Source organism: Calypte anna, chromosome 1 (assembly GCF_003957555.1).
Source record: "Calypte anna isolate BGI_N300 chromosome 1, bCalAnn1_v1.p, whole genome shotgun sequence".
NCBI lineage: Eukaryota > Metazoa > Chordata > Aves > Apodiformes > Trochilidae > Calypte > Calypte anna.
This window is the reverse complement of record NC_044244.1, coordinates 187,177,498-187,191,271: the sequence shown is the minus strand read 5'-3', so window position 1 is coordinate 187,191,271 and position 13,774 is coordinate 187,177,498. Positions and strand designations below refer to the sequence as shown.

The window sequence follows — 13,774 nt, the reverse complement described above, 5'->3', positions numbered from 1 at the left end:
CCCCCGGGCGAAGCGGCCGCGGTCCAGCGCGGGCGGGGCGGGCGGAGCCCAGGGGCGGGACGCGGCGGTGGGCGGGCAGCCGCGGGACCGGGAGGTGGCGGCGGGGCTGGCGGCCGTCCGGGGCGGCATGGCCGGGAGGGGCGGCGGCCCCGGCACCTCCCTGCCACCGGGACAGGGGGTGGGGGCAGAGAGGCGGCGGCGGCAGCAACAGCCCGAGCCCGACCCGCAGCATGCGCCGGCCGGACCCTGCCCCGTGGCTGCCCCGCGGCGGCTGCCAAGAGCAGAGCGGCGGCAGCCGGCGGCCTGGATGGAGCTGGCCCCGCGCCGCTGCCCCGCCGGGCGGCCCCTGCGGCGCTGGCGCCGGCGGGCGCTGGCGGCCGGGCTGCTGGGAGCCGCCGCCGCCCTGGCCCTCTACGCCTGCCTGCCCGAGCCGGCGGCGGCCCCGCGGGTGGCGGCGGGAGGCCGGGGCGGCGGCGAGGTGGACGTTCTGCTGTGGTGGGAGCCCTTCGGCCGCCCCCGGCGCATGGCGGACTGCCGGCGGCGCTACAACATCACGGGCTGCCGCCTCAGCGCCGACCGCAGCCGGTACGGGCAGGCGCAGGCCGTGCTCTTCCACCACCGCGATCTGGCCCTGCACGGCCCCGAGGGGCTGCCCCGCGGGCCCCCGCCGCGGCCCCCGCGGCAGCTCTGGGTGTGGATGAACTTCGAGTCGCCGTCGCACTCGCCCGGTCTGCGGGGACTGGCCGGCATCTTCAACTGGACCATGTCCTACCGGCGGGACTCGGACGTCTTCGTGCCCTACGGGTACCTCTATGCCCCGCCGGTGCCCCGGCCCTTCGTCCTGCCCCGCAAGACGCGGCTGGTGGCCTGGGTCATCAGCAACTGGAACGAGGAGCACGCCCGGGTGCGGTACTACCGCCAGCTGAAGGAGCACCTCGCCATCGACGTATACGGGGCACAGGGGCTGGCGCTGGCCGAGGGCGGTGTGGTGGAAACCATCTCGGCCTACAAGTTCTACTTGGCTTTTGAGAACTCCCAGCACACCGACTACATCACGGAGAAGCTCTGGAGAAACGCCTTCGCTGCCAGCGCCGTGCCCGTCGTGCTCGGCCCTCGTAGGGCCAACTACGAGCGCTTCATCCCCGCCGACTCCTTCATCCACGTCGACGACTTCCCCAGCCCTCGGCTGCTGGCCACCTACCTGAAGTTCCTTGATAAAAGCAAACCCAACTACAGGAGGTATTTTGCTTGGAGGAAGAAGTATGAGGTCCACGTCACTTCGTTCTGGGACGAGCATTTGTGCAAGGTTTGCGAGGCTGTCAGGGCAGCCGGGAATCAAGTCAAGAGTGTACGAAATCTGGCCAGCTGGTTTGAAAGCTGATGTTCCCGGAGGCTTTCCTGACCAGGCTGTGCCAGCAGCAGACTGTGCCAAGCATCGGGAAGGATGAGCCTTGCAAAGAGGTGGAACACAGAAGGCTGTGTCACCAGAGAAGCACACAGGTACAGGTACACAAGCTGTGGAAAGCCTACAAAAGGAAGCTTTTTATTAAAGTACAAAATTATGAAAGTGCAAAGAGACATAAGGCAAGAAGATTCTTCAAGAGCAAAGTTAAATTCCCAGAAGCTGTACAGATCTGAAAATTTTACAGTTATGCTTAGCTTGATATAAATAACCAATGCCAAGTTCTTCAGCCCTACAGCTGGAACCCATTTTGTCAGCTTTGACAGCTTCCTGGACCGTGAAACTTTCTTCTGCTTGCAGGGGATGCATGATCAGTGCTGGCTTTCTGTGCTCTGAAGACAAAAGCAAACGTTTTATAACAGTGCTTATTCTGATGTGTGTGAAAGCTATTTGCAGAAAAACTCTGAGCCGCAAGTGTTGAATGTAAGAATGTAGTGATACAGTAGCACTTTTAAAGCAATGTTTGAAATTGCAGCAGCCAACTAACAAAGCTTTGAGCCAAATAATAATTCCATGTAGGAAAAATGTATGGAGGGGACTGGATCCAATCGGAACAAACAGCTGATACAGAGTATTTATTCCACTGCCTACCAGCACCACAGTCACATTTATCCTTTATGGAAGTGGAGAATAGCTTTAAGTACAGGGAAGACTAGTAAAAAGAGTTGAAAAATTTCCACCCTCCTTTTTTTCAGGAATTAGAAAATGTTTACAGGTATCAGCATGTTTTTCTCTGCAAAATTATTGTCATATAGGAAAAAGCAGAGAAAAGCTCAGAACTACAGGGTTTTTATAATTTCATTGACTATGTATGAAGAAAGGCTAACTTATATCTCTGCTATCATTAGATTGTCCTGTTGTGTAGTGATTGTTTTGGTTAATGGCACACATTTTTAAAAAATCTGCTGGGTGACAATCTGCTCACAATGTCAGTTTGCAGTTCATGAAATAATAGTTAAATAAACAAACAAAAAAGCCCCTGAAACTCAAGTCCCAAATCACTGCCTTTCAAAAAGAAAATTAGGATAGAGAATAAGATCTAGATTGTTGGTAAAATACAGATTGTGTGAGGAAGTATTATAAAAAGGGAGAGATTTGGTTTTCCTTGGTTTTGAGTTTTTTCCAGCTCATTTCTTTTTAATCAATAAATTAGTTCCTAAGATAAAATTTTCTTCTTTAAGTGCCAACTGGGAACATGTACGATAGTTTCTTCATTTCAGACTCAGCCGTTTTGCAGGAATAAGATCTTCGCGGTAGTCAATGTGTGGTTATTTCTTGGTTACTTGTATCTAGTATGGCTAAATCCAGAAAGAAACTTCAGTTGCAATTACTCATCCTCAGGAAGCTGAGTCCTCTCTGCCTTTGGCAACTGTAATACTTGGTGGCAAAAAAGCTATAACCAGCCAGGGTCCTGCACAAATGATTAAGGGATTGATCCAGATTCCACCTCAGGGGCTGGATAATCTATGGAAATATGCAGAGAATTCACTTGAAATAGAATCCTGGTCACAGAACAAGTAGGGAAAGAAGAAGTTTAAAATAACAGATGGGCATCAGAATAGGTGAGTTCACTGACATTTGTGAGCTGTATTTGGGTTAGAATTGAATTAGATTTGGCTTGAGCAGTTAGGGACATTGGGTAGGTGCTCTTTAGATTTGTGATCTGGCAGACTACTGTAATTTGTTTTAAATTAGATAATCCCCATGATTAAGTAAGCACAGAACAAAGATTATTGAAAAAAAAAATCTTTAATAATAATGAAGTAGAGGAGTAATCTGCACAGATTTACTAAGTCAAATCTTGCTGGTTGCTGTGTTTATTCCCCTCTGCTCTGCAGAAAGAAAGGCAGGTAAGGGTTCTTCATGAACATTTCTGTTGCCAGTGCCAGAGTTGCTGTCAAATTTTTGTTGTGAAAAGAGTCAGTGCTATGCAGAGTGGAGTGGGGATGGTGCCCAGGGTTGCATTTTCACTTAAAACAGGTCTTAGGTGATTGCTTTAAAAGCATGTTTGCCATTTCATGCTCATCTGTTTCTCTGCCAGTAGCTCCTGCTCCCATAGAATTGCTGATAATTTAAAAAATCTAATTTAAGTATAGCATTAACAGTAATAGCTAAGTGTCAGGATAATGGAACCTGTCACCCCTTGATTTGTCCCTTCATTTTTGTTTTGTTTTGGTCACAGTTGACACAAATATATACATAAAGCCCTAACCTTAAAAGCAGTGAGCAATCTTTTAAAACTCATATTTAAAATTGCATTACTCTTTTACCACTTATCTGAAAGTAGTAGGATTTTTTTCAGTCCTTCTATTTTTTTTGCATTTTCTGAAAGTTTCCAGACACACAGTTCTGTGTAATCATTAGTAATACCACAGGCAAAACATCAGGCTATGGGAGCATGGAAATTTCCAGAGATAACCAATATTTTTTTTTTCTCATCCCCTCTCAAAAAGCAGTTTTGTAAAACTCAGAAAAGAGCTGTGCAATAATTAAAGCATCACGATTGCCTAAGATGTACATCACCCTTTCATGACACAGTTGTGCTGTGTTTGTAAGTTATGTATTAAGTATTTTCAAGAACTGTGTAATGAAAACTGTGGTCTTGTAACAATTATTGCAAAACTTCTGCTTTGTGAGGAAAAAAAAGCAGCTTTTTCTAGTTTTATAGGTTTTGTGTGAGCAATGCACACTTTTCCCTTTGCATTTAGGAGGAAATTTAGCCCAAGTCTTCAGCTGCTGAAGTCAGTAACACAAATATTTGAAATCTGTTCTGGCTCATCTACTCCACAGGCTAATAGCAAACTGTTATAAGGAATTTTGTAATTCTTTTGTACTGGCTTTTGTAGTTCACTTTGTAGAGCCTGAGTTCAAAGGTGAATAAAAAAATCCAGTAAATTGAATTGTTGATAAGGTACCAGATTCCAGAAGATGTGGTGATGTATAGAATCTACCTGTAAAAATTAAGCATTTTTCTATTTTAAAGATGGTACATTTTGATAAAGTGTTTTATTCCATGCCTTAAAATATTGGGGTGGAGGGAGAGAAAGGAAGATCATTATCTTCTGGTTTTTGTAAGGAGAAGAATTAGTATTAATTTTATTATTATGTAAATAGAATACAGAATTATGTGATCCTTTAAGTTACATATTGTATCTCAGGGAATTTTATACTGTAAAGTCTTGTAAAAATCACAGGATGAAGTAACATTGTACTTGCATTAATTATTTAAAATGACAATAACATTAAAGAAAGGAAGTAGCATGAAATTACTTTGTTTTTTAAAATTTTGTCTTCTTCCTGTGTTATGAAAACTGTAGAAAACTGCTCCTATAGTGCATTAATTTCTTTTCATGCTTGTTTAATCAATAGAAGTGGCTGATTATTCTCAAAGTTGTCAGACCATCCAAGGTTACGAATGAAACCTGGTTGTGCCAGGACAAAATATTTTCGTAGGTGAGGCTGTACTGAGTTATTTTCACTATGAAAAGGAGCATTTATTGAAGTTGGATGTCTGCTGGAAAAATGTCATTTCAAACAAAACCAAAAACAAACTCATGACCTGCAGAGAATTTGAAACTGCTTGGATTTTGTTTTTCAATAAAATTTCAAAATGAAATTGAGATCATGTTTATTTTGATACACATCACGTAGTGCTACAGCTACCTTTTTACCTGCAGGTTTTTTTTATGCTTGTTCATCATTGTTTTCAACCGGGCAACAGAAGACAAAGGGCCTCAAACTCTTTTCCCTAAGCTTTTGTGAACAGGGATTGCAGCACAGAGGGCTGCTTACCTCTTTCTTTACTCATTTTCTGTACTGCTTGGTGCACAGGATTGAGAAATTTCAGCATTTCTGAATCTTCCTGCCCAGCCAGCATAGGGTAAGTACTACAGTCCTCACTTTCTGCCCCCTCAGGTGACTGGTGTTTTATAACCATCACATTCAACTTATTTTAAATAGAACTTAAACTCTCTGCCTGTTTACTCGTGCCCAAGAAGGAAAAATATTTTGTTTTGTTTGTTTTGTGTTTGTTGTTTTTTTCTTTTTTTCACTGGTTTTCCAAAGGTGATTGAACTCTGAGCTGGGGAAACTGGTGGAAGACATTTTCTGCCAAGCATTTGGTACTGTTTGTTCAAGCTTGTTTGGTGAGTCTCAGGAAGTGAGTTATGCCTGATTAAACTCACTTGTACAGCTCTCTGTCCATCAGCTCTGTAAAATGGTGTTTGCTTTAGGAATGTTAGCAGTCCTTTGTAGGGAGCATAGGGCTGCTTCAATCTAAAATCTGTTGGCAAGAGCACAATGACTTAACATGGATTTAAGTGGTATTTAACTGAAGGTAAATCAGGACCTAAGAATAAAGGCCTATTTCTAATCAGTAAAAAGAGTAATTATTTGAATAACTCAGGTTTCACTTGTAACCAACTCTATTTAACAGTTATGATCTGTATCCTATATTTTCTTCTGTACAGTTGTTTCAAAGGCAATACTTGAGGGCACATTATCTGTGTCTACACTAACTTCTGCAGCTGTTTTGCTTTATGATCTTGAGCTACTTTCTCAACACTAAACTGGGCAGACTGATGGCTGTTCCTGAGGGTCTCACTCCAAAGAGCATCTGAGAAGAGTAAGGCTGTGAGCTTTGAGAGCTGCAGGGATTTGGCACAGCTGGCAGTAAGGTGCTCAGTTTATTCAGGAAGCATCCTAAAGCTACGAGCTCCTAGTTGGAAAAATTTATGAGGAATAGAAGATGTTCTAAGCATTATGGATGATGGGGAGCAAAATGGGGGAAGAAACAGAATGTTTGCAATGCGCAAGTGCACTGCAGCTCTGAAATCCTGATCACAAGAGTGCAAACCTGAAGTGTAGATGACCATGTTGTCAGTACATTTGGTGCATTCATAATGCTGACAAGTAATTTTGTGCAGTATTGAAGATACCTGTACACATAGGCCTGGTCTGAAGCACTGGGTCCTGTCTCCTGCAGACTTCACTTCAGGTCCTCTGGGTCTGATGCTCTGCCTCACAGATATGGGAAGCTGGATGTGCCTCTCTGAGTAATATATTCAAGAAAAGGAAAATAAAACTACAGTTGCCAGAGAAAAGACACCAAGGTCAGAGAAGAAGGAGGGAGAAAGGGGCAGAGATTTCCTTGCATCCCATGGTGAGATGGCAGCTGTGCCCCTGCAGCCCACGGGGGAGCCATGAAGCTGAACCCTGATGGACCACGGTGGGGTAAATGTCGATTTGTAGCCCCCGAAGTGTCACAGGTGGGTAGATGGAAGAAGCAGCTTGTGTGGGATCATGGAGAGGGACAGATGTGGATCTGCAGCCATGGAGGATCCTGTGCCAGTGGAGGTGACTGCTCCTGAAGCAGCCATGACTCTGCATTCTGTTCCTGAGGGACTCAGCACCTGCTGTGAGGGACTCAGGCGAGAGGGGTTCCTGAAGGTCTCTTTCCATGAGAGGGACTTGTGCTGGAGCAGGAGAAGAATGTGAGGAGTCCTCCCCCTGAGGAGGAAGCAGGGACAGAAACACCATGTGGGGAACTGACTCTAAACCCCCCCTGCCCATCTCCTGTACCCTGAGGGGAAGGCAGGAGGGGAGCAATCCTGGCCTGGGAAGAAGGGAGGAGTGGGAAGGTAAGGTATTAAAATCTGGTCATGTTTTCTCTCTCTTTCTTTGATTAGATTAGTGTTTTTTCTCCCTAAGTTGAATCAGTCTGGTTTTTGCCTGTTACTGTAATTGGGGAATGCAAACCTCCCTGTTCTTGTCTCAATTAAGGGGCTTTTGGGTGGATTTTCTCCTCCCTGTCCCACATTGGGGGTGGGGAGTGAGCAAGTGGAGGTTTGGTTGATCCCAGCTGGGCCTAAATCATGGCAAATAACTAGGTCAAGGTCTCAACAGATGGAGGCCAGCATGCCCACCTTTACTTCTCAAGGAGTTTCATTTCATTTTTGGAATATTACGTATCCATTCCTAATACCTACAAAAAGCCATATTGAAGAAATAACTCCAGGTCTCTAGAACATTTTCCTTTGGTTTTGATATATAGTTTTCCCTTCAGATCCTTTCCCTGAGGCTGTATTGTAGTTTGTCATTACAGTTTAGTGATTTCTGTTTCTTCTCATCATAAAGTTAATAAAATGAGGAGTAATCCACAGGAGCTGGTTAGGTCTTAATAAAACATTTCTTTTTCCTGTGCCTACCAATACAGAAGAGAGGAAATTTGGTCTCCTGCTCTTATTATAGCTCTGTGTCATGGTGGGTTGCAGCCCAATGAGAAAAAAAAAAAAAAGGGCTACCATTAAAGATTGGTTTGTCAGGAGTGGTCTGAAGTCAAACACACACCTCAAACCTCCATCATCTTTCCCTATTCAAGTTGCTGACAAACCCTGCCCAGCCCTTGCAGCAATGGGGTACAGGGCTTTGGGAATGTGCCCCATGCCCACTCTCTGCTGAATCCACCAGGACAAGTGGGACAGAGTGACGGGAGGATTCTAGTCCATGTTTCCATCCACATAGTACACAGGCAGATGCTGAAACTTGGGGCATCTTCAGTCATCATTCTGGAGCACTCCAGGGGGCACCATTACTGCAGGTTGTATATGAATGAGTGGCAGAACTGGGCTTGAATCCACTTGTGAGGTGGAGAAGATAACAAATGTCAAGATAAACAAAGATTATTTTTTTTTAAGTTAATGAAGTACTTTGAACCCTATTGCCTAAAGAATTTGAGGAGTGCAAGGAAGTTCTCAAGAACACATAAAAGGAGACCCTTTTTGTACCACACACAGACTTCTTCAGAGCTTCAGAAAGTTCCCATGCCTAATACCTGAAGAAAAAGCTTGAAAAACCCCATAAGCTTTTTTCCCATGTGCAGCATCATGAAGAGAGCAGCAGAAAGCAAGGAGATCCCCAAGGCTATAAAAGAAAGCTGTTAGATGAAAAGTTTTCAGGAGCCTGGGAGGCTGACTAGCAGCCCTAGTGACCTGACCAGGGCAGGGCTGGGGGGATATCCCTTTTTGATCTCACATAGTCTCTGGTGTTTCAGAAAAAAGATGAATCTCACTCCTTCCTTTCACAGATGTATGAGGCACAGAGGCACAGGCCACTTTTCTCACACTGGTTACTGACTTGTCACATATTGTGGGAAAAACCCTCTTCCCAACATTGCCTCAAGGGCAGAAGAGATTTTAACCAAGGTTTTTGTGCAGTGCAATGTGTCTTGTGCAATGGTCTTACAACTCTACAGTTCTCAACAACTTTCTAACCTCTCCAGCTGGCTAAGGACCCTGTGTCTGCTGGCTGTGGGACAGCTAGACATGCTACGTAGGCATTGGATAGACTTCTTTACAGTTTAAATGTTTTGTTTGTTCCTACTGCTCCAAGTGCCTGATGTGTCTCCCTGTGCCCCTATCTGTTACTTGTCTGCTGTGGGCCATCTCCTGTGTCTTTCTCTCATGTCCTTCTGCAGGGGCTGCTCTCCCTTCAGCTGTTCATGCAGGTTGGTCTCATCTGGTGGGTTGTGATGATCAGTGGAAAAGTGATTTTCTGTTTTGGTGGCCTTTTGGGATTGGAGATAGCCAAGCTAGGGAGTTACCAAGAGGCTGGGAAAAGAAGAAAAGTGAGATGAAGAACTGAATGATTTGTCTTCTTGCCTTAACCAAAGCTAATCACACCCAAAGAACAGAAAAGCTTCTAGGAGGCAAGTGTCTCTAAAAGGCAAATTGAAGAAACTCTCCATATTTGCACTTAAATGTTCCCCATGACAGAAGCAGAAATGTAGCTGGAGAAATCTCCATTTCTTTTTACAGAACACCTACTTCTCTGCAATTAGATTTGATCCTTGACTGGCTCAGAGTATTCCCTCATCTTGTCTCTCTTCTCATAACTTGTTCACCTGCTTGATCTTGCTGAGCTGCAAGGTGATCTGGGCTGTGATAACCTGACACTTTCTTCTGGAAGATGCACAGGGCCTGGAGGGGCAGTGAGCTCTGTAGGATGCTCACTGGCTCCAATCTCATGCTCACATATGCTGGGGGATGCAGACACAGACCTGACCCTATGGGCCTGCTGCTCCCAGATGTCCCTTTGCCCCTGCACCTTGTAGCTTTCTAAATACTTGAGCGTCACTTGTGGGGATCACACTGCACAGCAAAGCAGTGAGCACAGAGGCAGCTCAGATCCTGGCACCACATCCTTGGTCAGGCCCACAAGCCAAACCCACAAATTAACACAGATATCTCTAGATAAACCTGTAATGAGGCATCACCTCACAGAGACTCTGTCACTTAGGCCATCTCCTGTTTTCTTACTCATGAATTACCTCATTTATTCTACAAAGGCCACTTTAGGAACTCCAAGTGTTGTATTGTCCAAAGAGAAACTCATTTGTTTTTCTGATGTTAACTGCCAGAGCATGTGCAGGCTGCCAAAAAAAAAAAAAAAAAAAAAAAAAAAAAAGTCTGGCTGGTTGGGATGTTGGTCAGCACATGCTGTTTGCTGTTTCTCTTAATCTATCAACATACACATATCCCGTGGCTTTCAGAACTGATTTTGGAGTATATAGAGTGTCACCATCTCTTGTGAAAATTTTTGCTTGTTACCAGTCTAGACCACACTATCTGCTAGGAAACAAACTATTTGCCCAAGGCTTTTAAAAACAGCTCAACTTCTCTATGTCATGTTTGCCTCCTTTGGTCTAGATTGGGATCAGTGTTTCAGATCATGCTGGGAGAGCACAGTTACTGCACTGGTGTGCCACGCTCTGCTGCTTTGGCAGATCTGCCATGGTTTAACAGCTTTAAGGCTGCCACAAAAATTTGTGCAAAAGAGCAAAGGAATAGAACAGATCTCATCATGTCATATAAAACTATCTCTTCACAGAGAAATTTTAATGTAAGAATGAAGGGGATAATTCCAAATAGTTTATCTGGTGTTACATAAACAGAAGGCAGCTTTGAGACTGGGAGAGTGCTGTCTTGTGTTCAGGTGCCATTTCCATGTCAGATAAATCTGACCCTTTCAGCTTCACAAGGGAACAGGAAAGAGTCCGTGTGCTAATGCCAGGATTGCTTGACAGAATAAAAGTGAAAAGTGGGCAGCAAATTTCACCCCTACCTATTGCTGGTCATCACTCTTTAGGCTGGATGCAAGGTGGTGGTTATGAGCTTCTGTGCTTACAAACTCATTTTTGCTGCTCTAAAGGTGAAAGCAGAGATCCTAACCAGTGCTTGTGTATTTATAGATTTTATGTATCATAAGGGCACATATTTTGGTTCCCTACATCTTTAATTTGAAGCTTGTTGTGAAAGACTGACATGGATATAATCTCTACATTTTACAAAGGTGTGAGTTTGCTGCAAAATGCTTCAGCATCAAAGATCCCACAGTCAAAGGAGAACACTTGGACTCAAAAGGACTTGGGTATTTCACTTGATACTGAAATTAAACCTGGCTTGCACACCTGTAGGAATCTGTATTTAGATTGGAAATGCCAATTCCAGGTCCTCTCTCTGTGCATCCCCTGCTGCATTCACCAGGGTGTTCTCAGGAAGACTGAAGTCCTCCCTTGGAGTTTCAATCCAGACATACATCTGTACATGTAAGTGCTTGAGGAGCAAGGTCTGGGTGACTGACAGGTCCGTAACTGGACAAAAAGTATCTGTCTGGTTGTCTGGAGCCTTGATCTTCCCCAAGACCTCACCACAAGTCTCCTCTGGCTTTGTTCTCACTGAGGGGTGTGACCACATTGTGCATCCTGGATTCATCTTGTGTCTCATGGTATTCACAGTACATTAAAGCCTTCTGTGTAAGTCCTGTATAAGTCCTTCAAAAATGCTACAGTTGGGTTGAAGGAAAAGAGTTCATTTGTTTCTGTGGCATCTCACCTTTCTGGTTTTACCAAACCAGGATGAGGAACTACCAGCACAGCAGTTTATCCTACTTTATTTCCAGGGCTGTCAGTCATCTGATTTTCCTCTATTCTCCTGAACATAGGTTCAATTAAATCTCAGTTCACTTGGTTTATATGATGAGAACTCAGCTGGTCCTGCGACCAGCATCTTTTCTGGTCGTGGCTCTTGGGACTGTATCCCAGGTATTGCATTATCTTCTTAAAAAGCAACTTGTGGTATATGTTCATTGTTGGTAATAACAGGAATTAATTTTCTTTTAGCCATGAGGGTATATGGACATGCTGTCTGCACACAGCTGGTGCAGAAGGGGACACCATCTTCTGGAAAAGATTTCATTACTTTTTGGACTTATTCCAGCTGCCCGTGGAGTGGAAGGAATCAAGGGTTGGACTTGATGATCTCAGAGGTCCCTTCCAACCCAGCCAATTCTATTATTCTATGAATTTCACCTCAGTCTCCTGCTCTTCCCAGTGCAGCAAGGAGGATCTGCTTCCTGCCTTCCTGGATTGTCACACCTCACAGGATCCAGGTGTGATCCTCTCTCTATGCCAGCTGCACAATTCTTTTCCTGCTCCTGTGATGACAGCTCTAGAATTAATCTCTGCCATTTGGACAAGGCAGCCTGGTTTTTTGTCTGTTTTGCTGTACTGGAGAAATTGCTGGGAACTAGGGCTTTGTTTCAAGTGTCCTGGTGTTCTGGGATACAGATGAGCCATGATATGTGTGAGAAGTGACACTGACTGAAGTCTCCTGTAAGTTGGTGGCCCCAGTGTGTGAATTGTAGTGGGGAAAGTCTCCACTCAGCCTTGCACTGCAGATCCATGGGCATCCTCACAGATATCCTTCACATGGAACTGTGCTTGAAATAGACAGAAGTGGCTCATGATAAGTTCTTAGCTGTGCTCAGAGGTGGCAGTAATTAATGGTGGGGGGTGCTGGTGGGTTCGGGAGAGCAAGCTCCTACCCAGTAACACATCAATGGAGCAAGACAGGACCTTCCCAGACCCTTATTTTCCCCTTGATTTGGTCACAGTAAACTGTGCCTTCTGTTTGTAAATGGACCTAATATTAACCTTGCTTCCTTGGGGGATTGTGAGATATTTAATAAAGTGCTTTGAGATCTACAGGGGAAGAGCTGCTCTGGTGCTATGAAGAAGCTGATGTGAGAGACTGATGTGAGAAAAAAAACCCAAAACACTCCATTGAAGCTTCCAGGAACTCTTTCTCCAGAGGCTTTCTTGGTGTATCACCTTACATGTAAATAAGTGCTGTATTTGCCTGCCTGGCCACAGAAATGATAGCAAGGGACACAACAATAGGACTGCTCCAATACTAACCAGAATGACTTCACTGATGTGGTATTTGGTCTGAAGGCAGCAGAAAGTGAAATAAGGCCAAACTATTCTTTCCATGTGCACTGTTTACATTCCATTAATTCAGTGATATGTTTACCTACTCCCTATGCTTTGCATCTCTTAGAATTGCACAAGTTACCACACAAAAAGAACAGGGTCTGCAGGAAAGAATACTGTGTTGTGTGCCTTTGTTTGCAGCAAGCACAACCTCAGGGACTGCGTTTCAGATGCATCTGGACTACAGCAACCCTGGCTGGGTTGAGAAATGGTCACTGAGAATAAAAATAGTAAAACCTCTTGCTCTGCTATTTCCTGGTGGAATGTCCTGCAAAGGAGATGTGGCAAGGCATTGTAGGTAAACTTTGAATCAGTTGAAAAGAGTAGCCAAAGGACTTCTTTTTCAGGGACATGGTTTAGTGGTGAACTTGGTAGTGTGCTAGATTAATGGTTGGGTTCAATGATCTTAAAGGTCTGTTCCAACCAAACCAATTTTATGGTTCTATGATTCAATTTAACATCACAAATACAATCCTGTGGGATTCTGGATTGCAAAAGAAACTTTGTCCTGACTTTAAGAGGCAGCTTTTTTCCAGTACCTCAATCTGATTCTTAGCACAAGCAACACACATCAGCGTGGCTTCTTAGCAACATCTTAGCAAAATTTTTAGAATTTTTCCTCAAACTAATGAAGCAAAGAAGCTCAAAGTCCCAGAGCAGAAAGCAGGTGTCTATTCTTCACCACTTAAAGTGCTATAAAGAGGTACTCTGTATAAAGAAGAGTCTCACCTGTCTCACCATGTTTTGATTTTGAGGGGGCACACAAAGATTTTTAATTACCAGGTGCTTCCATTGCCTGCTACTTTTAATTTGGCACTCCAGGGACATACTCTGGCAATGGAGAGTGGGTCTGTGTCTGCACACAGCAAAGCACACACAATCTCAGGGGCCATGGGCAAGAGGAGGAGCTGAGTCAGGACACCAGAACATTGCCTTGGAGCAAAGGGCAATGCAATGCAATGAGCTGCTCTGTGCTGCTGGCA

At 44.6% G+C, this 13,774-nt stretch overlaps 1 protein-coding gene across 1 annotated transcript; it reads left to right on the top strand.

Moving 5' to 3' along the window:
* The first annotated feature begins 307 nt into the window (after positions 1 to 307).
* FUT4 (fucosyltransferase 4) lies at positions 308 to 2,961 on the top strand. The gene has a single exon (XM_008500525.2). The coding sequence runs from the start codon at positions 308 to 310 to the stop codon at positions 1,379 to 1,381; it is 1,074 nt and encodes a 357-aa protein (XP_008498747.2). The 3' UTR covers positions 1,382 to 2,961.
* Positions 2,962 to 13,774: the final 10,813 nt, after the last annotated feature.